The 25,457-nt window shown below is 43.1% G+C and overlaps 1 protein-coding gene across 3 annotated transcripts in view; it reads left to right on the forward strand.

Annotated features, from left to right (window-relative positions):
- The window catches only part of CSNK2A2 (casein kinase 2 alpha 2), a 40,827-nt gene extending 28,155 nt beyond the window's left edge, over positions 1 to 12,672 (forward strand). Inside the window, exons 6-12 of one of the 3 annotated variants that reach the window (XM_008068007.2) lie at positions 2,266 to 2,349; positions 3,132 to 3,242; positions 3,512 to 3,613; positions 4,143 to 4,243; positions 5,030 to 5,178; positions 6,621 to 6,714; positions 12,241 to 12,668. In XM_008068007.2, the coding sequence (XP_008066198.1) occupies positions 2,266 to 2,349; positions 3,132 to 3,242; positions 3,512 to 3,613; positions 4,143 to 4,243; positions 5,030 to 5,178; positions 6,621 to 6,697 (624 nt within the window). In that variant the 3' untranslated portion in view covers positions 6,698 to 6,714; positions 12,241 to 12,668. Of the gene's footprint in view, positions 1 to 2,265; positions 2,350 to 3,131; positions 3,243 to 3,511; positions 3,614 to 4,142; positions 4,244 to 5,029; positions 5,183 to 6,620; positions 7,473 to 12,240 lie in introns of those variants that run through there. The other 2 variants (XM_021717541.1, XM_008068008.2) reach the window with 2 other exon arrangements.
- Positions 12,673 to 25,457: the final 12,785 nt, after the last annotated feature.

A 25,457-nucleotide genomic window follows, 5' to 3' on the forward strand; every position in this document is an offset into this window, starting at 1 on the left:
AATTTTTTTTTTGTTTTGAGTTGGAGTCTCACTCTGTCGCCCACACTGGAGTGCAGTGACCACTCCTGGCCACCGCAGCCTTGACCTGCTGGGCTCCGGCAATCCTTCTGCCTCAGCCTTCCAAGCAACTGGAACTACAGGCACGTGCTACCATGTCCGGCTAATTTTTTTTATTTTACTTAGAGATGAGGTCTTGCCAAATTGCCCAGGTGGGTCTCGAGCCTGTGGGCTCAGACAATCCACTCACCTCAGCCTCCCAAAGCACGGGATTACAGACTGAGCCACCGAGCCCGGCTGTATATTAAAAACTTTTAACATCCAATTTTTAAAATGAAAGATTTAAATCAACATTTCTCCAAAGGAGATGTAGAATGGCCAGTAAGCCCATGAGAAGATGCTCAGCTTCATTACTCATTGTGGGAATACAAATCAAAACCACATTGAGAATACCACTTTACACCCACTGAACAAGCTGTAATCAAAAAGGTGAACAATGACGAGTGTTGGCAAGAATGTGGAGATACCAGAACCCTCATGTTGCTGTGAGAGTGTAAAATGGTGTGGCCACTTTGGAAAATAATTAGACAGCTTCTTGAAAAGCTAAACATAAACTAACCATACAGTCCAGCACTTCCATCCCTAGGAATCTACCTAAGAGAAATGAAAGCGTGTGTCCCCTGAAAGACTTGTTCATGAGTGTTCATAGTAGCATTATTCATGATAGCCAAGAAGTGGAAACAGCCCAAATGTCTTACCAACCAGTACATTCATACAATGGAATACTACTCTCAGCAAGAAAAAACAACTTGGATGAATCTCAGAAACATTATGCAGAGCGAAAGAAGGTAGACAAAATACTATATATGTATGGTTTCATTTTATGAATGTCCAGAAAAGGCAAATCTGTACCAACAAATAGCGGATCACTGGTTGGAGGCAAGGCAAGAAGGGAGGTGGGAGTAGTTAGGAGTAGGGATTGATGGCAAACAAGAAATTTGGGGGTTGATGGAAACGTTCTAAAATTGGAGGCCAGGTGTGGTGACTGAAGCCTGTTATCCCAACATTTTGGGAGGCCAAGGTGGGAGAATTGCTTGAGCCCAGGAGTTTGAGAGCAGCCTATGCAACATAGCAAGTCCTCATCTCTACAAAAACTTTAAAAAAAAAAAAAAAAAAAGAAATTAGCTGGGTGTGGTGGCACATGCCTGTAGACCCAAGCTACTTAGGAGGCTGAGACAGAAGGATCACCTGAGCCCAGAAGGTTGAGGTTGGCGATGAGCCATGATTGTGCCACTGTACTCTAGCCCAACTCAAAAAAAAAAAAATGAATTGTGATGATGGCTGCTCAACTATAAACATATTAAAAACCATTGACTGGGCAGCCCCTTCAGATCCCCTCCCACTGTGAGAGCTTTTCTGTCCTCTCAATAAATTCTGCTTCAGAAAACAAAAAAAACCATTGTCTGCCAGACAGGTTAGCTCAAGCCTATTCCAGCATCTTGGGAGACCAAGGTAGAAGGCTTGCTTGAGCCTAGGAATTTGAGACCAGCCCAGGCAACATAGCGAGACTTTGTCTCTACAAAATATCAAAAAATTAGCTGGGCTTGGTGGGTATGCACCTAGAGTCCCAGCTACTCAAGAGACTGGGGCAGACGGATCGCTTGAGCCCAAGAGGGCGAGGCTGTACTGACCCATCATCTGAACTCCAGTCTGGAGGACAGAGTAAGACCCCAACTTAAAAACTGACTTATATACTTAATTTTATCTATACATCAATTATAAGAAGCCATTTTCTCTGTTAGAATAATCATATAGTAGTTGTTAAAGGTCAGCTGACTCGGTATATTTAAGGAAAAAACTAATGCTTGTTAATCTAGAAAACCCACACAGGACACTTGTGTACAAGACAAGCCATGTTGAAAGAGATGTTTGAATGTCATTCTTTTGTCCTCATGGATTCTGGCATGTCCTTTGAACCACTGCTAAAAGTGACTCCAGTGAGGCTCTCAAATCTGGTTTAATGTTTCCTGCTTTTAAAGAAACCTTCATCATGGCCCTTGACATGCTCTTCATAGCCCCCTTTCTGCATCTGCTGGCTCTAGGGTGCACAAAGAGCAAGGGGTACCTTCTGAAGCAGGTTTTTTCTCTTTCATTACAGTGAGCTGCCCCCTGAGAGACTATTCAAGTCAAATTGTCACAAACAAATAAGATGCTTGCATTTGGGTGGTAGAGGGTTTGCTTACTTTTCTGTGCTTTCTTACCTAATAGGCTCTGGATTACTGCCACAGCAAGGGAATCATGCACAGGGATGTGAAACCTCACAATGTCATGATAGATCACCAACAGAAAAAGGTACCATCACAGCCAGGCAGCAACAAGCTTCATTAGAAGGCTTAGAACAGACCAAAAAGCTGACCAGTGCCAAGGTGGTTTCTGTAGACTCATGCTGGTATTTTGGGGCAGACTTTTGTTATTGTTACTTCTCCAGTCTCCAGTGTTGTTTTCTTCTACCTTGCATAGCGTAATTTACAAGGAAAGTGAACAGATGACCCTAACTGTAGTCACTTGTTTTATATTGGTCACCATTTTCTGGAAGACCTCAGAAAGAAGCTACAGCTTGTGGTTTCTGCTTCATTTCTTAATGACCTGTAGGCCAATCTGCCCTGACCTTAAAAGTACACTTGAGTCCCTCATATTTTTGATATCTAATTCTAGTTGTCCCTGATTGGTGAGTAAATGGATCAGCTAGTATTCGATTAATCATTAGGGCAGTGCTTCAATCCTGGAGTGGGGCATATGTTCCCAACACTGTCACTTATGTCTGGAGCTTATAATGAAAACTGAATGAAGGGGGAACGTGTTACCATGTGTAAGTGGTATGGAAGCAGAAAAAAAAATTGTTGAGTTCTTGATCTAGAGAGAGTAATGAACCAGGATAATTTAAATTTTACAAAAAGCATTCCAAGTGCTCTGTTCTAAAAATGCAGTTGCTGAAAGTATTTTTTAACCAATGCACCTGCTTACATATTCTGTGTGGCCAAATAATTGTCATGTAATATGATATGGCCTTGTTCTATGGCATAGGCATCTAGAAACACTCCTTTCACATGTTTTCATTTCTGTCCTGTTTGTAGCTACGACTGATAGATTGGGGTCTGGCAGAGTTCTATCATCCTGCTCAGGAGTACAATGTTCGTGTAGCCTCAAGGTACTTCAAGGGACCAGAGCTGCTTGTGGACTATCAGGTAAATGTGTTGGCAAAGCTGCTCTGAGTTGTTTTTAATGCTTAGGACTTTTTCTGATTTGTTGTTTACATAGTCAATTTGGATACAGTCAAAACCCAGCCATCATTCTACCCCAAAATGCTAATTTTAGGGTTTTTCCAGCTACTTTTGGGGGGCAGAGGAGTTTTTAATCCTAAAATATCTGCAAAGGTCAAATGAAGACTAGAAATTCAGATCTGAACAAGGGGTTCCTGACACCCTTGGTGGACTGGTTGTCCTTATTTCCTCAGATGTATGATTATAGCTTGGACATGTGGAGCTTGGGCTGTATGTTAGCAAGCATGATCTTTCGAAAGGAACCCTTCTTCCATGGACAGGACAACTATGACCAGGTGAGCAAACACTATCTGGTTCTTATTTATTTAGGAATGAATGCCAAGAAAATAACATTCTTAGATAGGAATACTGTCCTTAAACCACTAAGTATCACTCAGTGTCTGTATATTAGCTTTTCTTCAAGATAGGGAATTTCACAGAATTTTGGCTATGGTTACCAGGTCCCAGAAATAGAGACAGATAATACTATTTATGTTGAACTCCCAAAGTGAATCTATGAGGACATGAGGCACCTCTTTGTCTAATAAAACTACAGTTTAGTCATTAGATAGTGATGCCCCCTACTTGTCAGCTTCTAGAAGGTTATTGTCCTAAGTTGTGTTATCATTTTAAAGGCGCTTTGGAAATTTGCACGCATGTGAACGTCATGTCTTTGAGTCCGTTTGCCTGCCCTAAACCCAGAGGTATATCTGGGCTCTGGAGAGCTAGTGGTTTGGAAGTCTTCTGATTCCCTGGTACAGCAGCCTCACAGGCTCACAGTGAGTTCTGTGCTCAGTGATTTGGTCAGTTTGTTTTGTGTTTCAGCTTGTTCGCATTGCCAAGGTTCTGGGTACAGATGAGCTGTATGGGTACCTGAAGAAGTATCACATAGACCTAGATCCACACTTCAATGATATCCTGGGACAGTAAGTAAGAGAGAGAAAAAGAGGTCTTGTCTTATCCATTTCAGAAGTGGAAAGGTTAACTGAAATCACTTTCCTTAATATTCATGCATATTTCCTTTAACTTAATTTTGAGATATTTAGGCATTGTTTACATGTGTTTTCTAATCATTTTATTTTTCCAAGAGATGGCGCGCTTATGGAAAATGGAAAAACAAAAATCATGTACCAGGAAAATCTTTCTGATACAGCATATGCGTATTTTAATGGCAAATCTTGGGAAGCTGTGATCTTCCTTGAATAAGACTAAACGGTTTCTTCTTGTGTTCTGTAATGGATATTCTGTACGATAGTAAACTTCAAAGCACATTTAATTTTTAGATGTAGAGTATTAGTATTGGAAAGTAAATGTTTTGTTGAATTTTCAAACAGTATTTTATGGAACCTCCACATTTCTGAGGCTAGCCTTCTAAATATGTCTTCTGACCAGCAGAAGTTTCTCACTCAACCTCCATACTTCACCCGGAATTGATTTGAAGCCTAGAGCATAAGGAGTAATCTAGAAAGGTTCCGTAAATTCTAAATCATATGTGGGCATTTTAATGGAATGTGTTTCTCTAATCACAGAGCACTATTGTGTTTCATGATCTGTGCTGTGAGTATAGGAGGTAGGGCAGGTGTCAATAAGAACAAGATTTAACAAGCTTGTATCAGTGCAGTATTTTAAGATTTTGTTGAATTTAGCCCTAATTTGTAAGGATTCTTGTTGAATTTAGTCTCAGGATACTAATACTTCACTTTTCTTCTCAGACATTCACGGAAACGCTGGGAAAACTTTATCCATAGTGAGAACAGACACCTTGTCAGCCCCGAGGCCCTAGATCTTCTGGACAAACTTCTGCGATACGACCATCAACAGAGACTGACTGCCAAAGAGGCCATGGAGCACCCATACTTCTGTGAGTCTCCAGCGACTATTTTCAGGGGGTAAAATTTATTAATAGAGCAGATCTTTCACCCTTTGTTTTAGAGGCTGGTCAAGAGAATTCTAGATATTTGGGTTGGATCATCCATGGAATTTGTCCTCATTTGTTCTGGGTGATTTGACAACTTTGTAGATCAGCTTCTTCATCACCAAAGATGTTTGCATATTCATTAGCCATATCTCCCTTGAGTCCAGTCTGTAGTCTGTTCCCTATTGCCCAGAGTTAGTAAATCACAAGATACTAAAACTTGTTTTCAGAGATATACATTTATGTGGAAACCTAATTGAAGATGATTTCTTCCTTCTCAAAAACAAGTAGTTAGTTCAGAGTAGTAAGATAACCATAGTATATTTTTCTAAAAAAGGAGATGAATGGGTGGATGGAGAAAGAAATTTGAGCAAATGAAGATAGGCATAAAAAGACCTCACTGAAATCCTCACTAAACTGCTAACTTAACCCTCACTTAGAAGTGTGCAGGTACATTGAGTTTATGTGGTTGCTTGTTCTGCATGTAGTTCTTCCCACTGATAACATGTGTTTCAAATAAACTTCCTCCCATTATAAGTTATTTGAATCCAGTCAGGAAGAATGGGAAAACAGGGAGATTAAGAGACTTTCAGTTCACTTTCAAAATCAAGATGAAAGCTTTCAGCCCTTAAAGTTGTTGTCTATTCCTTGACCAATATGCTGTCTTTCCCTCTCCTTTTGTCCCTCTGGAGATTATTAACTAAATTCTTGCCTGAAAAATATATTGCTATGATCTTGAACTTATGGTTCATAAAGCATAAGGAGACAGCAAATGTAAAAGGCCTTATTACCTTCAGCTTTCTAGACCGCAGCCCAAGTGCAACTCAGATGTCTTCTCTCCAGTTTCTAGCACAGAAAGCTATTTCTACTCTTTGAGTTAGATCAGATTAAGAATGTTGATGTTTATGACATGTAATTCTTGATCTGTCTACTTTTCTGAATAGATGTCATACTTCAGTTAAAAAACTTTTTAAAGTACTGTTGCTTAAAAGTAATAGGTCTTGTACTGGCTTTTTATTCACCTTTTCCCCCAAAGTGTTTATTATTGCACATGCTTGAAAGGAATTACGGTTAGATATGATGTTAATATTCAATGAAAATAACATAAAATTAGTAGAAGTGTTGAACAGTGGGTGTTTCTGTGCCTCTCAGCAATTGAGTTTGTACTCTGAGGAAGTATGAGTTGCCTGCAAGAAGAATTCTCCAGACCATTTTTCAGGGTCTGGTTTTCATATGTCCTGAATTCTGTGATTTCTCTGTCTCCCTCTGCTGCTCTGCTGAGAGGCTTGCTTCTCTCTATCTCACAGTGGAAGGGGTAGTTTTGCCCTGGAACTTTTTCTGTCACTCACCAGCCCTGGTTGACTGACTTTCATCCTGCTTTCTTGCAGACCCTGTGGTGAAGGAGCAGTCCCAGCCTTGTGCAGACAATGCTGTGCTTTCCAGTGGTCTCACGGCAGCACGATGAAGACTGGAAAGCGACGGGTAATGCAGCATTGATGCTTGCCAATAAAACCAACCAACCAAACACAAATCTTGAAGGAAAACTACAGTGTGATAAAAAGAAATTCTAATCATTCCTTCTAAACGCAAAGAAGAGTAAAGACCTAAAAGTCTGTCAAAAAGAAAGAAACTCCCCAGTCCTAGTCTACAGGGAGCTGCCGTCGTGGTGGCACGGTGATGCACATAGTCCAGGACCTGAAGGGCTCTGCCTCTGGAATGCATGGGAGATGAGAGACTCGGAGTTGTTGTACAGTACCTTTATTTAACAGGGCACCACTGTTGAATTAACCCATTCAGTCAACAAGCTCTGAATATCTGACTTCCTATCTATTCCATTGTGGTCTGGGTTTCCTTCGGTGAGATTCAGGCTCAAGTTTTAGCGAAATGTCAGCAGTCTATACTGACACACCAGCCTCATTTATGAAAAGGAGATATTAAAACAGTGACAGTATTTTTTTTTAAGCTCTTTTACAAATTCATGTTTTATGTATTTTTTTATGACATGAGCTCTCCAGGAAATGTACCTCATCCATGCAGTTTTCCTCTAAGTGTACTCATTTGGAAACAAACTGCAAACGCTTTCACAAGTGTCCTCTTTGATGTCAGGAGGCACCACTTTAAACTTTGCAATGCCATAAGCAGGTCTATCGGTCTCATCAAAAGTTCCATGCTAAGTGCATAACTTGGAGCTCACTGTAACCTTTGTTGATTTGCCTAATCATAAAATCTTGTCGCTATTTTTTGATTAGTCTTTTTTTTTTTTTTTTTGGCAGCCTTGTAAGGAAAACCTCACCATTTCCCAGCACATCCCTGTGTGTGCACCTGTTTTAATGCACCTCTCTGAAACAAAGACCTTTTTGTTCACAACCATGACTAAAGCTGGAAAGTCAGTTGGGGAGGGAGGAAAACATTCTATTAAAATTTATTCAGGAAAGACTTAATGAAAAAATGTGTTGCCCCCGTCCCTGTTTTTATCCCCATGAGAAACAGTTTCCCACTATAATCAGGGTAATATGCATTTTTAAGTTCTGATGAGCGATCTGTTTATGTGATGGCATGCAGGTACTGGAGTTGTGTGGGCAGGACCATCTGATACTCAAGCAACTGAGAGGAGACGAATACATAAGGGCCGGGGATGATGGGGCAGGGGCACTCCCAGAATGAGTGTTGAAGCTTCGGACACACTGTGCTACCCTTCACGATAGCAAAGAAAGCTAGACTTCGTGGTTTTTTTTCTTTTTAAACAAAAACGGCAGATTTCATTTTGAGAACTTATCACCAACATGGTTGTAGGCAGTCTCCTCACCCCAGCTGCAGAGCCATGCCACAGCTCTCGGGACTTCACACACCTAGGCTAGAGCTAGAGGTGTCTCCCACCACATGACACTTTAGGATTTCTTGATTAACTATTTAATAATGCCATACATTTTTATAAGGTTAGATTGTTTGTTTGAAACATCTGTTTACATTCCATATTCCAATAAAATCTTATTGGTATTGGTAGCAGGTCCTATCTCTAAATGTAGATTCTATTTTTGTCGTTTGGTCTGTGGGAACTTAAAATGCAAATGAAGCTCTTCTCTCATTATAGAGTTGAGTTTATAGATTAAAAAATTCAAAATAAGATCCCAAAACCAAGAAATACATTCAGTTAAGATTCTCATACCAGTGCGCTGCCTGCCTGCATTCTGTATATTAATGTAAACATTTGTTCCACCTGAAAATCAAAAACAAGGTGTGAGCTCTCAGCTAAACCTATATTGATATGTCAGGCAGCAAAACTCAGCATTTTGGATTATCAAAAGCCTTCAAACATGCCCTTATAGACAGTCCTGAAGTAGTTATTATCAGGGAGATTTGCCTCTGCATGTCTTTCCTGCTCCCCTACCTCCCATCTCCTTTACCACCTACTCTTCCACCTCCCCCTTTTTTTTTTTAAGTTGCCATCTGGATCAGGCCAGAGGGAACCTACTAGAGGGTCTTGCAGTTATCCCATTTCTTTCCTTTGGGTCCCCAGAGGCAATAAAGCATCTGGTGGAGAAGATCAGGTGATTAACCTCTCTCTCCCTTGACCATGATTTAGAAGGTGCAGGCACAGCTGACTTGCCTGTCCCTGGGTTCTGCAACTACAGCTTCAACACAGGAGTTCTTCCTTTGTAAGCATACAGTTTACTTTTCCAGCACCTATACTTTTTACCTCTCTTCATGCCTTAGACTTAGAGCATAACTGGGTTTGAAATGTTTGCCCCTTCTGGGTGTGGTCTTGACACCTAGGCTATTATTTCCCAAACCGAAGTGATTCCAGTGCAGATCTCTTTTACGTGTCTCCAAAAACCATCTTGTGTCCAGATGGACCTAGCTCCCCTGAAATTTTAGAATATTTGCCTGGGTTAGGAGATGGTCTTGGAGAGTCCCAAAATGAGTGTGAGTGTGAGTGTGAGTGTGTGTGTGTGTGTGTGTGTGTGTGTGTGTGTGTGTGTGTGTGTAGGAGTCTAATATTTAGACTAAAGTGGTAAATTTACCCACCCAATATCCTTTTCAGTTAGCATTTTCTTAAACTCATCTCGGTAATTTTCATTTGTTTGCTTCATTACCTTATAACAGGTTAAAAGTGCCTATGATAAGGACTTAATTATTTCCTAAAGAAAAGCAAAAAATGTGGGGAACAGGGTAGTGTTACACTGTCATCTCAGGTACTGCCTGTGTTCAAGAACATAGACCTGGTGTGGTGAGAAGATGAGGTTCCTGTGCCAAATCCAGATTGATCTCTGTCTGTCAGCTACAAGTGAGCATAACCACAGGGTTTGCTTCTGCTGAGGATCCCGTGGTGAGAGCAGAAGTCATGACATGCTGAGCAATATTTGCACCTGTGGTTTGGTGGTAGTTCACTGTTCTCTGGATGCTGTTAGTTGGCCTTGCTCCTGTCCTTTCCCTGGAGAGGGAGGTCCCTGGGTGGGAGAAGCCATTGAGTGAATGACGCAGACCAAGCTTTTTTGGGCCTTCTCACCAATTAGAGGAGCGCCCATGCTGGTCAGTGAGGCACTTAGCAACCAGTCACTCACCTTGGCCCCCTGCCAGATGTTCTGTAACATGTCAGTACTCACAAGGTTTAAAGCAAATGTGTTCCCTTGCTCTCAGATGATAGAGTAGAGGAGACAGAACTCATAATCCTTGGGGACTTGGAGAGTGGCCAAGGGAGGGGTTATTAAAAGGAACCAGTAAGAAAAACCATCTAAAGGTAGATCTTGAGAAGGAAACATAACCTCTTGAGGGGATAAAATTAGAGGGTGCCAAGTGTATGTTCTGGAACGTGCCCTGGGGAGGGCACTGCCCCCCGGATTGGTTCCAGTGGATGGAAAGGTGGTGCTCTCAAGTCAGGTGCTGAGTCCTAGAGAGCGGGGTGCCATGGGTCTCACAGTCTGTGCCTACTCAGGGAAATGACTTAGGTTCTCCCAGGTGCTGCATTGACAAGGATGGAAGCAGAACTACTTTGGGACACAAGCAACAATTGGAAGAGTTTTTGTATGTGCATTGAAATCTAGGAGAGCCCAGTTTACAATTTCCTTTAATGCCAGTTCAGATTAAATGATTAATTTAGAAATCTGTGTTACTGTGTGAGAGCCCATAGGAAAAAGCAAACTTCTCTCCTACAAATAACTGATCAGAGTCAGTTATTTAAATGTAAACCCAAGAGCAAAGCAGGGTCCACATGAGCACACAAGAAGTCAAAGTTTGTCAGTGAGCTTAATAAATTAAGACTGAATAATGACCTGCCTTTAAGAACTAACCCTAGGGTGGGGATGGAGGAGGGGTAGTGGCGGGGAAGCATCTGGCCAAGAAAACCAGTAGTGACATGCTTTGAGCTATATGGATGTGTTACTGAAAACACCCCCAACTAGGTATTGAGGCTGGAGAAATGTGATGGGATTATACAGGTGATGCATATTTGTGTGTTATGACAACAATGTGCTACAAATGTGATACTTAACCCTGAACTGCATGTATTGGGGATTGTTTTTAAACAAAAAAGCAAAAAAACTTTGAATCAATAAATTAACAGTTTTTCACTCGCTGGCTCTTCTTGCTGTAAATGGTGACTAAGGTTGGGTTGGAATTCTTGACATCCATTTGGAAGTTTGGATAATCTTCAAGAACCTTGGAGCCTTCTGTTTGCAGAAAAGCAACACTGCCTGGGTTGTGATCCTTTACAAGTGACTACTTCAGACACAGTTTGCCACCTCTTTGTATCACTGGATGATTGATGTATGATTTATGAGCTGCTTCCCGTAGAGGGAAGAAAAAATGCCGTGTTAAATTCTGTTTTCATAAATAAAAATGTTGACAACAACCAACCTTTCCAAGCGGGGGACAAACCATTGCCGTGAGGACCTTAACTTGTATTTCCTGTCTCTTTGGGGAGGGGAAAGATAAACCTGAACTGCAAAGATGTGTGTCTACGCCTTGGTATGATGACTCCTTTAGCAGAATTGGGACTGAGTGGTATCCTGGCAGGCTTGTTCTGTTTCTCTCACTTCTGAGTTGCACCATGTAGATGCCTGCTCCTCAGACTTGACTCACCGCATGCCTTTAACCTTGTGGCCTAGTGTCTGCATTTGTGAGAATGCCTTCCTGCCCCCACTCCTTGCAACACCTGTAGGCATGAGCTGTTTGGCAGATGGTGGTGTCTAATTAGTGTACTTCTGTCTGATCCCTCTGGAGTTGGATGCCTGGAAATCAGTGGAGGTGTTTACAGGCAAATGCACTTTCCTAACTTTATGCACCACACAGCCCTTCTCAAATGCTAAATGGTGGAACCCTTCCTTTACACAAGGAAAGTTCTCATGAAATGGGGTTTTGTGTGGCAGCTTCCCAGGTGCAGAGTCCTTTCTCAGCACTGCAGTGGTGTTCTGGAAGACACTTTCTAGAATTCTGCTGCTGGCATTTCACCACCCACTCACTGCTGGACGTGGAAGGAGAAATGAGGTTTTTAGGCCATGCCAGACAGCTGTTTCCAGGGGAGAGTTAGAAATATTTGTGCTCGCTTACTGCTCTTTGTTTATTAGTGGACTCAGCCCTTTTTCTGAGTAAATACAGTCATCTTCAGATTTGTAGTCCCAAGATGACCTTAGTAAATCAGGTCAGAGTTGGACTGCTGAACTTAGAGTTTGACTTGCATAGAATGGTCATGAGGCTTCTACATCAGTGTCCTGGACCCAAGGGAAGGGGTCACAACACAACACACGATGTGCCTGCAGCACACCCTCCAGCAGAAGGCTGTGCTAAAGATGGCCTCTGTCACTGAGCAGAAGAGGAAAGCAGAAGGGTACTGTTGGAAACCTGAAATGAAGCGAGTTCTCCTGTGGTTTTCTCCTACATGGGATGGGAAAGCCAGTTGTGCATTCTAGCCCCACCCACTTCGAGAGAAGGAAGCCCCACTCAGGTGGAGGCCTGTCCCTCACTCCCACTGTTGATTAATGCCATCTTTCCCCTCCTCCCGTCTCTCCCCAGGTCTGTTGCGGTTCCTCCCACTTTTCCATAAGCAGAACAAGAACCAAATCAAACGTCTTAACGTGTGTAGAGAGATCACGTTCCGTGAGCAGACACAAAACGGTGGCAGGTTTGGTGAGCACGAACTAGACCAGCTGAAGGGCAGCCCGCCACCGTGTATCAAACCTCACTTCCGAATGTAAAAGGTTCACTTGCCTTGGGCTTCCTGTTGACTTCCTCCTGACCCAGAAAGCATGGGAAACGTGAAGGGTATGCAAATGATTGTTGGTTACTGTTGCTCCCACGCCCTGTGACTTGTCCCGTGGCTACCTGTTTCGCCCACGGACCACAGACTCCACAGTGGGGGGACGGGGCAATACGTGGCATGGCGGGCAGTTACATATTATTATTTTAAAAGTATATATTATTGAATAAAATGTTTTAAAAAACGAATGGAGAGTTTTCAGTATGGAAGAGACGGTGACTCAACACCTGTGACCATAGGACTGGGTGAGACAGAGCGTGCTTGTGCCAGATTCTCACCCAAGGAAAGCAGGGGGAGTCCCCGACGTGAGAACTCTGTTATGAGAATGCTCTTTACAGAGATACATGGTAGTGGGAGGCGTGGAGCACACTAACCCTAGAGTTAATGGGGCCAACTGCGGTTCGTGGATGTAGATTCCGCCAGGAAAGCCAGGCCTTGCTTGAAGCATTCCCATCAGCCAGCATCCTACCCCCACCCTTCCTTCCTAACTAGGAGAGCTGCCCCCTGTGGTAGGTGGTAGATCAAGGCCGCCTCTAGTGAACACAGGAAGATGTCTTGGCCCTTTGCTGTCCCTTGGCTCTTCTCCACATTTCATTCCCTCTCCCGATTCTGTCCCACTCAACATCCTCTTTTGAAAGAAGGTCTTGTCTCTGAGGGCAGTTAAGTGCTGTCCTGAGTCAGGAGAGAGCTCAGGAGTTTCAGATCTGAGGAACTGCTTCTGATCACATTCTGAAGTGCCCGTGACCTGGAAGGACAAGTGGCCCACTCATGGGAGAGGGAGGCTGGAACAGAAGCACCAGTTGTATTAACTGGAAGGAAAAAAACAGAGGAGTCTTTGCTGGCTCCCTTGGTCCTCACCTCCTGGGACAGTGGTGCCAGGGGAGGTGAAAGCAGTGGCCATGACCTGGGGGCCACCCTGCCTTGTCTCCGGCTGCTGGTCTGTGTCCTCCCGCCACCTGTAGAGAGCAGAAGCCACAGGCAGATCTGGACACCAGATGGCTGAATGGGGCACAGCCACGTCTCCATGAAGCCACTTGGTCCACACAACATTCCTTCTCTGCTGCTTGTTCTGCCCACCGTGGAAACCCAAGTGAGGATGCTCATGGTTTTTAAAGCAATTATGAAGAAAAGCAGAGAGGCTCTTTTCACAGCCACCACGGTGTCACAGTGGTCTTTGGAGCAGCTTCAGTGGTATTCAAGCTGTGCCTTGGGTAGGAGCTTGAGACTGTGCGTGCCCCTGTACACCAGCAAGTGAGGACCCGCAGGCCATTGAGAGACTTTGTAAGGCTAGTAGGACACTGGGCAGATGGATGCGGTGCTTTACAGCTCCTTCCCCAGCCTAGTTTCCTCAAGCTGTCTCGGGGGGCCCCTTTTGACTCAAGTTTCTGCAAATTTCTATAGGTCTCCCAGATCTCTGCAATGGCATCAAAATACCTCGTTAAAATGAGTACATCCTGCAGACGTATCATATGGGCACATTTATCTATAGAATGTATCTTATTTCCATGACCTGCTGGTATTTGAGATCCTTTACAGACGCGGAGGGTCTTGTCAAACACATATGAGTAGCTTGGCAATGCATGGGATGTCATGTAGAACTTGGTGCAATGGCTTCAGCCTCCCATCCGCCACCCTCCACCACCCCCCCACCAAGGCTCTCTCTAACTTCTGGAAATCTTGTTTTCCAAAATCCTCTGGAGCATATCAAATAATCTTGGGTTTTTGTAGGTGATTATAGTTGAGTGAGAGAGTGTTTGACCATAGAAAGGAGCCACAGGAGGTGTTTCTGCTTAGAATGTTTTGACTTTGAGAGAAACGGACAAGTTGTCAGCTAACCCAGGAACCATCTTCAGCTCGTTCTTGACATATTTGAAGGTTCAGAATGTCGGTTCACACCTTCCAGTAGTCCTGTTTGTTTCATAATTACCAAAGTAATATATGCTCATGGTCAAAACAATGTTACAGAGAAGTAAATAATGAATTTCCTCAACCACATGCACACCCATGATGACAACAACAACAAGATACTTACAGAAAAGCTCCTTCCTCCTTTGGAAGTAACCACTGTTAAATTTGGTGTATAGCTTCCTTTTTTTTTTAACTAAGCATTTACTAACTTTTTAAAATCATGGTAATTGTCATTTGTACAGGAAGATAATCAGACTGTCATTTGTACAGGAAGATAATCAGACTCTTTCTGCCCCTTGTGTTTTCACTTAATTGTGAAAACCTTATTGTGTTAGCATGTATACATCTACCTCTCCCCTTTTCGTGGCTGCACGGTATTCCATTGTGTGATGTGCCACAGTTGAAGCAATCCCTTATGATAGATTTTGGGTTGTTTCTAGTTTTTCTATGTATATATGTATGTATCTATGTATGTATTTATTGAGTTGGAGTCTCACTCTGTCACCCAGGATGGCCACTGCAGCCTTAACCTGCTGGACTCAAATGATATTCCCATCTCAGCCTCTGAAAGTAGCTGGGACTACAGGCCTGCACCACCATACTTGGCTAATTTTTTATTTTATTTTTGTAGAGACATGTTCTTGCTATGTTGGCTAGGCTGGTATCAGACTCCTGGGCTCAAGCAATCCCTCCACCTTGGCCAAAGTGTTGGGATTACAGGCGTGAGCCACCATGCCCAGAAAAAGAAAACGTTTTAGAAAGGTCCTTCTTATGATTCTAAAAAGTAGTTTTCTGTCTCTTTCCCTACTGGTGCTGGTGGGAACTGATTTTAGTCATAGGATTCTTGTGGGGCTCTATGGGGCACGTGGGGGCATGGTGCCCACAACCTATGTACTGGGCACTACAGAAATGTTTGCGACTTGAAGGAAAATCAAGTGATAGCTCTAACACAAAATTGAAAACCAAAATTAATGAGTGGAATTAAATGTCTTAAAATGTACAATCCTATGAACTTCACTGGTTGTTAAATTCAATATTTGCTTTTAAAAATACTTTTCTCAGCCGGGTATGGTGACTCACGCCTATAATCCCAGCACTTTGGGAGGTCGAGGTGAAAGGTTTGCCAGAGTCCATGGGATCAAGACCAGAGTAGGCAACTTGATGAGACCTAATCTCTACAATAAATCAAAAGATAGCCAGGCGTGGTGGCATGTGCCTATAGTTCCAGCTACTTGGAAGACTGAGGCGAAAGGATCACCTGAGACCAGTAGGTCAAGACTGTGGTGGCCGTGAGTGTGCCACTGCACTCCAGCCTGGGTGACAGAGTGAGACTCTGGCTCAAAAAATAAATAAATAAAAATATTTTTTTCATAATAATTGCTGACAAGTCACAGATAATCATAAAATAATCAAATATTTTCAAAAGCAAATTTGATTCTTTCAAAAAATTATGAGGTCAGATGCAGTGTCTCATGCCTGTAATTCCAGCACTTTGGGAGGTTGAGGCGAGAGGACTGCTTGAGCCCAGGAGTTTGAGACCAGCCTGAGCAACATAGCGAGACCTTGTTTCTACAAAAAATAAAATAATTTCTCCAAGCATGGTGGTGTGGGCCTGTAGTCCCAGCTGCTCTGGAGGCTGAGGCTGAAGGATAGCCTAAACCCAGAAGGTTGAGGCTGCAGTGAGCCATGATCGCACACTGCACTGCACTCCAGCTTAGGCGACCGAGTGAGACTGACTCAAAAAACAAGCAAACAAAAATTATAGGAGAAAACGTATCTTAAACAAGAAAATGGTTGCATTTTAATATGTTTGAAAAGCCGTGGAAAATCTTCCAAAAGTAAGCATGTGGAGGGCCAGTAAATGTTTTAAAATAGTTCTGACTAGAGGGGGCCAGGTAGTGGCAAGTATGAGCAACATTTTTCAGAATATTATTTTACAGGCTGTTAAAATGATGTGCATCTCAAATGCATTGTGCTAAGTGAAGAAGCTAGATCTGTTAAGAACAGATCTGTGGTTGCCAGGGCTTAAAGGCGACTACAAAGATTGAGTATGAGGTAATTTTGGGGAGTGACGGAATTGATGTGTCCTACATGTGATGATGGTTATGTAACTTGATGTCCTTGACAAAACTGTACACCATAAAGAGTACATTTTACTGTATTTAAGTGTAAAAGTTCATTTTTAAAGATAGGCCAGGTTGGTGGCTCACACCTATAATCTCAGCTTTTGGGAAGGTCAAGCCAGGAGGATCACTTGAGGCCAGGAGTTCGAGATCAGCCTGGCTAACAGAGGGAGATACCATCACTATAAAAAATTTTAAAAATAGCCGTGTATGCTGTTGTGCTCCTGTAGTTCTAGCTGCTTGAGAGGCTGAAGGAGGAGGATCATTTGAACGCAGGAGTTCAAGATTACAGTGAACTATGAGCGCCACTGAACTCCAAACTGCATGACAGGGCAAGACCCTGTCTCAAAAATAAATAAATAATAATAACGTGCAGGGTTATCTGGACTTCACTCTTACATTAGCAGGAGCCTCTTCTGCTCACCCTGACTCTTGTACTGATAGGGCCGATGGTCTTTGGCTATAACTCCTGGGCTGGAATGCAGCTGTTCTTCACCCCCCTGTTGGACACTCCACTCATTCAGGGCACTCTTCATCTTTGCTCCCAGCTAAAGGGGCACAGCTCCTCTCTTCATTGCTATTCCTCCCCGTCTCCATCAGCAAGGTGGGAATAAACTGCCTTCCAGTGTGTGGCAAGTCCCTCATGCCCTCATGTGATTCGAGGGCAGGTGCTCTGAGTGGGTTTCTGGGCTTGACCCGACACAAACAGATACTGTCCATTCTGTGTTAGTATCTGACCAGCACATCTATGTACTGAAAGGGATACTTATAGTTAATGGTGTTTTAAATAATTCTTAGTTATTAAAGCTGTATTTTTAAAACTCTAATTTGTCGGGCCGTGTGCAGTGGCTCATGCCTATAATCTCAGCACTTTGAGAGACCCAGGCGAGAGGATTGCCTGAGCTCAGAAGTTTGAGACCAGCCTGGGCAACATTGAGAGACCTCGTCTCTACAATAAATCAAATAATTAGCTGGTGATGGCATATGCCTGGGAGTCCAGCTACTTGGAAGGCTGAGGCAGAAGGATCACCTGAGTCCAGAGGGTTGAGGTTCCAGTGACCGTGAACGTACCACTGCATTCCAGCCTGGATGACAAAGTGAGATGTTTATTCAAAAAAAAAATTTGTCTTTAAGATCAATTTCCAAATCTATTCTAGCTACAAACTAGTTGATTTTTATAGAGAGATCTGAATACTTTTACTTACTCTTTGATTGATGCTTAATTCAAAATTTAATGGTTTACACCAAAAACATTGTCTGTACACTTAATTTAGCTTCCTTAAATATGTCAAATTCAGTCACATATTTAATGTTTGATTTGTACTAACACTTCTAGTAGCTAATATGAAAGACCTAAAATCTGATGAAATCTTCCTGAGCATCCAAATACCAATAAACCTGGCTGGGCATGGTGGCTCACATCTGCAATCCTAGCACTTTGGGAGGCTGAAGCAGGAAGATTGCTTGAGCCCCAGAATTTGAGACCAGCCTGGGCAACATAGCAAGACCTCATCTTTACAAAAATAAAATTTTTAAAATGCTAATAAACCTAAGCCTAAACTCTTAAATTTATGACATTAAAATCTTAGACCAGGCGTGGTGGCTCACACCTGTAATCCTAGCAATTTGGGAGGCCAAGGTGAGAGGATTGCTTGAACCCAGGAGTTCGAGACTAGCCTGGGCAACATATTGAGACCTTGTCTCTACAACAATTCAAAAAATTAGCCAAGTGTGATGGCATGTGCTTGTAGTCCCAGCTTCTTGGGAGGTGGAAGGATCACCTGAGTCCAGGTTGAGGCTACAGTGAGCCTCAGTGATTGCACCACTGCACTCCAGCCTGGGTGACAGAGTGAGATTCCCAACCCCCCCAAAATTAATTAATTAAAATCGTCTAAACATTTATTGTTTACAAACATAAACTTTCTCAGACATTTTAAAATTAAAATCACAGATCTAGTTTCAAATTCCTTTAAGCATTTCAAATTAAATTCAAAGGATCAAATCTTCTAATATATTATGTCCTCTTAAATATTTGAAATATCTTAACCATATCACCATAATCAGAAACTTATTCCTCAATTTGGCACAGACTGCTGAGATCATGGGTTTGATTTACTTGCCATAATCTGTGTTTTGAGATTCACCCCACCAAGGTAACATAATGTGCCTGAGCTCAGGACTGTGATACGTTAATGATGAGAGATTCTGGGCTAACTAAAGGACTGGATACTCCTTCTGTGATGGCTCTACCCAAATTGCAAATTAAGCAAAGCCTTTCCTTGTAGCAATGGGATTCTCAAGACCACCTCATGTCTAGCACCTGAAGCAGTACCTTACCTTTTGTACAACTTTTTAACTGCCTGATGGGCATCACTTGAGCTTCTGCGTCCAGTTGCTTTAATGTGTCATTGGGTTCTGCTCCCTTTTTCTTTATCGCTTTCTAAAAATCTGACGACTTCATTCTAATTGTGTAAGTCATTGACAGAAGCACCTTATTAACAAGGTTTTTCTTGTCAAACAAGAAGTGGGACTTCAAAAACTTCATGGAAAAAATGGAATTAAAAGATAATATATGCATATATATGCACATACACACACACACACACACACACACAATTTCTCAACAGAACTCAATCAAGTTCGATACACTTTTGTAAGCAGTGATACCAGCCATTTAGCCCATCCCTAAAGAACTGAGGATCCTGGGAATTTATGTCAATGCAGTCCTTTTTCCATTACTAACTGAAGAAAAATGGGTTTCTTTAAAGATTTCTTTAAGATTAGGAAACAAAATAGAAATCAGAAGGAGCCAAATCTGGACTGTAAGGTGGATGCCTAATGATTTACTTTAGAAACGCTCTCAAAATTGCTATTGTTTGATGAGAGGTATGAGCAGAAGCATTGTTGTGGTGACCGATTCTCTAGTGAAGCTTTCCTAGGTGTTTTTCTGCTAAAGTTTTGGCTAATTTTTTCAACACACTTCCATCATAAGCAGATGTTATTGTTCTTTGGCTCTTCAGAAAGTCAACAGGCAAAATACCCTGAACATTCCAAAAAACTGTTGCCATAACTTCTGCTCTTGACTGGTCTACTGTTGCTTTGACTGGACCACGCCCACTCACTTCTTGGTAGCCATCACTTTGATTGTGCTTTGTTTTCAGGATTGTACTGGTAAAGCTGTATTTCATCTCCTGTTACAATTCTTTGAAGAAATGCTTCCAGATCTTGATCCCACCTGTTTAAAATTCCCAGTAAAAGTTCTGCTCTTGTTTGCAGTTGATCTGAGAGCAACTGTTTTAGCATCCATTGAGTGGAAAGCTTGCTCAACTTGAGTTTTTCAGTCAGAATTGTGTAAGGTGAACCAGTTGAGCTGTCTGTAGTATTGGCTATTATTTCTGCTGCCTATTATTAGTCCTCTTTAATTTGAACACAAACAAGATTAATCTTTCCTTGAAAATTTATGTGAATGATCTGCTGCTGCAGGCTTCATCCTCAACATCACCTCATCCTTTCTTAAAGTAAGTTATCTATTTGTAAACTGCAGATTTCTTTAGGGAACTGTCCCCATAAACTTTATTTAAAGGATCAGTGATTTCACCATTCTTCCACCCAAACTTCACCATAAATTTGATGTTTGTTCTTCTTTAATTTTAGCAGAATTAATGTTGCTCTAATAGGGACTCTTTTCAAACTGATATCTTTCTTAGTCCCTCAAACTAGATTCAATTCAGACATGTTATAACAAGTTAGTGTGAGTTTATTTGGTACAAATAAAAATTTGAAATTAATGCATAGTTTTTTTCATAAGATTTTTCCATGAACTTTTTGAAGATCCCCTTGTATTTTGTCCTTATGCACCTTCCAGTTGATGAAGGGAAAACAATATAAGACAATAGTGTTTAATGAATATCTCTGTGAGACATCTACAGTTTTAGGTTAACTTGGTCTATATTACCTTTGAAATGAAGGTAAATGTCTGAGGTGACCATTTGACTCTCTGTCAATTTATTTGTTCATTGAGTACCCACCACAATGACGGATACTGTGCTAGGTCCTGGGATACAAGCCCAGAAGAAGACAGTTTATACTTGAAAGAAGTATACCAAAATCAATATAACATAAGGAAACCTATTATGTTCTCCAATCCTTTGACCAAATAATCTTTACAGTAACCAAGGCTGTGATCATAATAAGCCTCAAATCCCAACATAAGAAAGAAAGAACACAGTTCATACAGACAGTTGCTCAGAATTAGTAGTCAGGAGCAAACACTTTGATTTCTTCCATCAGCATGTTTATTGATTGTTCAAGGCTCTTAAAGCCACACATGCTCAAGTTGTTTTCATTTAATTAGGGAGATTGTATAGTTCCTGAGAGAAAGTTATGAGAATAACACAATACATTGAGAGACCACAGAGCTTTTGTGGGCAGGTGAATAGGACAAGTGAGCACTGATTCCAAGCTGAGAAGGGTCTCTATTGAATGGGTGAGTCTGGAGTTGCTGAGGCCAGGAGAAATATTGTCTGTGCTGGGCCTGCACTGGCCAGGAGCCCCAGGATCATGACTCTGATTCACTGACTCAACACATACTCACTGCATACACACTTTAATATGCAGGCACTTGGCCAGGCGTGGTGGCTCATGCCGGTAATCCCAGGACTTTGCGAGGCGAAGGTAAAAGGATTACCTGACCCCACAGGTTTGAGACCAGCCTGGGCAACATGGTAAGACCTCGTCTCTACAATTTAAAAAAATTTAGCCAGACATGGTGGCACACACCTGTAGTCCCAGCTACTTGGAAGACTGAAGCAGAAAGATCGCTTGAGCCCAGCAGGTCGAGCCTGCAGTGGCTGTGAGCGTGCCACTGCACTCCAGCCTGGGTGACAGAGTGAAACTCTGATTCAAAAAAAAAAAACAAAATACAGGCACTTGGTTTGGGTACTGGTAATATATCTGTAAGCAAGACAAACCAAAATCTTTCTCCCAGAAGCTCAAAATTGAGTGGTGGGAGAGACAGACAATAAACAAGTATTGAGACTGTCAAGTGGTGATGAGTTCTATGACAAAGAATAAGGCAGAGTAAGGAGATAGGATAGTTAGGGTGTGGAGGGTGCTATTTAAGATTGGCTTGTCAAGTCCTTCCTGGTCAAGTAGTATAGTGGGTGAATAGTATCCCCCCAAAATTCATGTCCACCTGGAACTTCAGGATGTGACCTTATTTGAAAAGAGGGTGCTTGCAGATGTAATTTTCATACTGGATCCAGTGTGAGTCCTAAATTCAATGACCACTGTCCTTATGAGAAAAGAGGAGGAACAGAGGAAAGGCCACGTGAAGATGGAAGCGGAGTTGGGAATGTTGCTGCCACTAGCTAAAGATACCAAGGGGCTACAGAAGCCAGGAAGAGGCGAGGAAGGATTCTTTCCTGGAGGGAGCATGACCCTGCTGATACCTTGATTTTGGACTGCTAGCCTGCTACACTATGAGAGAATAAACTGCTGTTATTTTAAGCCACCCGGATTGTGATAATTGGTTATGGTACCCCTAGGAAGCGAATACAGGTAGCATCTGACCAGAACTCTGAATGAGAAAAGGAGTAAGCCATGAAGCAGGCCCTGCCCAGGCAGAAGCAAAGCAAGTCAGGTGACAGAGAGGCACAAGGCAACACCGATTGAAAGGGTCTGTGAGGAGAAGCATGTGGGTGAGAAGGTCAAAGAAGTTTTGGGGAAAGAGATGGAGGAGACCAGAGTATGGATTTGGGTTGTATTCTCAGCAACATGAGTGGCTATTAGAGCAAAGAGCCACTAAGAGGATCCCTCTGGCTGCCATGGGGGAGAACAGGCTGTAGAGTTCCAAGAGCAGAAGGCAGTGAGAGATCAGGGAGGAGGTTGCTGCAGGAGTACAGGTGAGAGGGGCTATGCTCAGACCAGGTGGTGCCCGTAAAGACCCATCTTCGGTATTTTGAAGGTAGGGCTACAGGATTCACTGATGTGGGCTGTGAGAAAAAAAGAGGAACTCCGGCGGACACCAAGTTTTTGAATCTGAGCAAGGAATCAAGTTATTATTTACTGAACTGGGCAAGACTTAGGGTGGAGCAGGTCTGGGCAAGGGATGCATCAGGATGGGAGTTGAAATGTAAAGTTATGTTTGGGCCGGGAATGGTGGCTCATGCCTGTGATCTCAGCATTTTGAGAGGCGGAGGCAAGAAGATTACCTGAGCCTAGGGGTTTGAGACCAGCCTGGGCAACTTGGCAAGACTTTGTCTCTACAATAAATCAAAAAATTAGCCGGGTGTCGCAGCGCATATCTGTGGTTCCAGCTCCTTGGACGGCTGAGGCGGAAGGATCTCCTGAGCCCAGCAGGATGAGACTGCGGTAGCCATGATGATGCCACTGCACTCCAGCCTGGGCAACAGAGTGAGACTCTGACTAGATAAATAAATAAAAATGAAGTTCTGTTTGGGACATGTTAAGACCAAATACCTATTAGACCTCCAAGGGGCGAAGTCGAGTAGATGGTTGGCTATCTGCAAATGGCGCCCCATGGACTAGTGGGACTGGAGATAGACTTAGGAGCTGGGGTGGGGGTGGGGGTTGGCTCATATGTAGGGAAGGATGTGTTTAAAGCCATAGGCTAGCAGACCTTTGAGAGAGTGGATGTTGGGAAGAGTGAAATTTGCAGATGGTACTTGGAGCCCTGTGACATGGAGGAGATGAGGAAGGACCAGCAAAGAAGACAAAGAAGGAACAACTAGTAAAAAATAGGAGGGAAAACCCAAAGAGTGGGGTGCCTGGAGGTCAGGGAAAAATGTGTTTCAAGAGGGAAGCAACAACTCTGGCTGCTGAAAAGTCGAGTCAGCTGCACAGTGAGAATTGGCCCCTGGGCTTGCCAATGGGGTAGTTACTTGTGAGTGTGAAGAATGCTGTGGGCAGAGTCACACTGGGATGGATTCAAGTAGTGATGGGAGAAAAAGAAATGAGGACTGTAAGACAAGACTCGCGATCAAGTTATTGGTAAAAGCTATAAAGGCTCTGCTTTGCAGCAGGGAAATAGATCTGTATGGAGAAAGAGGGAAGGGCAAGGGGGGGTTCTTTTCCTTTTATTTCCTTCTTTTTTTTTTTGAGTCTCACTCTGTTGCCCAGGCTGGAGTGCAGTGGCACAGTCATGGCTACCGCAGGCTCTACCTGCTGGGCTCGGGAGACCCTTCCTCCTCAGCTTCCAAGTAGCTGGAACAACAGGCAGGTGCCAGTACATCCAGCTAATTTTTTAAAAAAATTTATTTATTGTAGAGGCAAAGTCTCGCTATGTTGCCCAGGCTGGTCATGAACCCCTGGACTAAAGCAATCCTCTCACCTCTGCCTCCTGAAGTGCTGGGATAGCAGCACCATGAGCCACCATGCCAGGCGGGAGAGACTTTTTTAGATGGGAGATGCTACAGCTGTTTGTAGGCTAATGGAAACGTCCCATACAGAGGGAAAAGTGATGACGCAGGAGCACCAGGGCATCACTGCAGGAATGACATCTGTGATGACTCCATGGCTTTGGGACCTCGTGCCTGGGTACAAGGGCTGGCTTAGATAGAAGCACAGGCGGTTCACCTGTGACATGGGAGGGAAAACAGAAAACTGTGCCTGGACACACACAGGGGTGGGTTGTGTATTTGGCAGAAGGAACTTGTGGAAGTCCATTTTTGATTGTTTCTATTTTCTCGGTGAAATAAGAAGCATGGATTTCCATTTCCATTTGAAGTAATGAAAAGTTTTGTTTCCAGTGTTGCACTTGGAAGGGAAAAAAAAAAGAAGAGTTTTGGAAATAGATAGTGGTGGTGGAAAAAAAGGAGAAGGAGAAGGAGAAGTAGGAGGAGGAGAAGCAGCAGCAGCAGCAGGGTGGTTAGCTGAAAAACCAGTGGGGGAGACTTTGGAGGTTGAAGAGAGGAGAAGGTGAGAAAGAAGAGCAGGTGCCAGAGAAATGTGGCAGAATTGCCTAACTGCACTGAGTATCCGCTTGTGGTTTATGGTCATGAATTGAACGCAAGTCCTCATGACTGTGAACTTGTCTCCAGTTATGCCCCAGTGCTTAGGGGTAAGCACTGAGTAGACACGACGACCATATTTTAGCAGGGTTGGGGTCTTGCCACGTGAGTCTATGTGATCGAGTATCCTGGAGAGAGAGACAAAAATGCTGTGGAAGATGTACTCAAGCCAATGAGGTAGTAATGAGCTGTGGAATCTAAGCTGAGGACAAAGGGAAGTGAAGATGCGACAGAAGTGAGGGAGCTTGCAGAGGAGGAGATTCCGAGCCCCAGTGGTGCTGAGTAATCTGAAAACGTGAACTCAGAGCATGAGGAGCGAGCCAGGATGGAGGGGAATGCGTGGGGTGCTCGAGAGGGCTTTCCACAGGAGCAGGTGACTAGGTAGAGTGAAGGCTTAGGTCATCAAAGACAGTGACAGGAATTGGTGATGACATGTAGAAATTGGAGCATTCAGACATTACTGGGGGGACTGTAAAATGCTGCAGTCACTTTGGAAAACAATTTGCTTTTTATTTTATTATTATTTCTTGAGTTGGGGTCTCACTCTGTCACCCAGTCTGGAGTGCAGTAGCATGATCATGGCTCACCACAGCCTTGACCTCCTGGGATAGCCTGGGCTAAGGCTATCCTCCACCTCAGCCTCCCAAGTAGCTGGGACCACCATGCCCAGCTTATTTTGTAATTTATTATGTTGTAGAGAAAAGGTCTTGCTATGTTGACTAGGGTAGGCTTGAACTCCTGGGCTCGAGCAATCCTCCCATCTTGGCCTTTCAAAGCCCTAGTATTACGGGCATGAACCACCACACTTGCCTGGAAAACAATCTGGTAGTTGTATTGTGGGGAGCTATTAGCCAATTACTTTTTTTTTTTTTTGAGCTGGAGTCTCACTCTGTTGCCCAGACTGGAGTGCAG

The sequence above is a fragment of the Carlito syrichta genome, unplaced genomic scaffold, assembly GCF_000164805.1.
Source record: "Carlito syrichta isolate Samal-C Ts95f unplaced genomic scaffold, Tarsius_syrichta-2.0.1 Scaffold309854, whole genome shotgun sequence".
Classification (NCBI taxonomy): domain Eukaryota; kingdom Metazoa; phylum Chordata; class Mammalia; order Primates; family Tarsiidae; genus Carlito; species Carlito syrichta.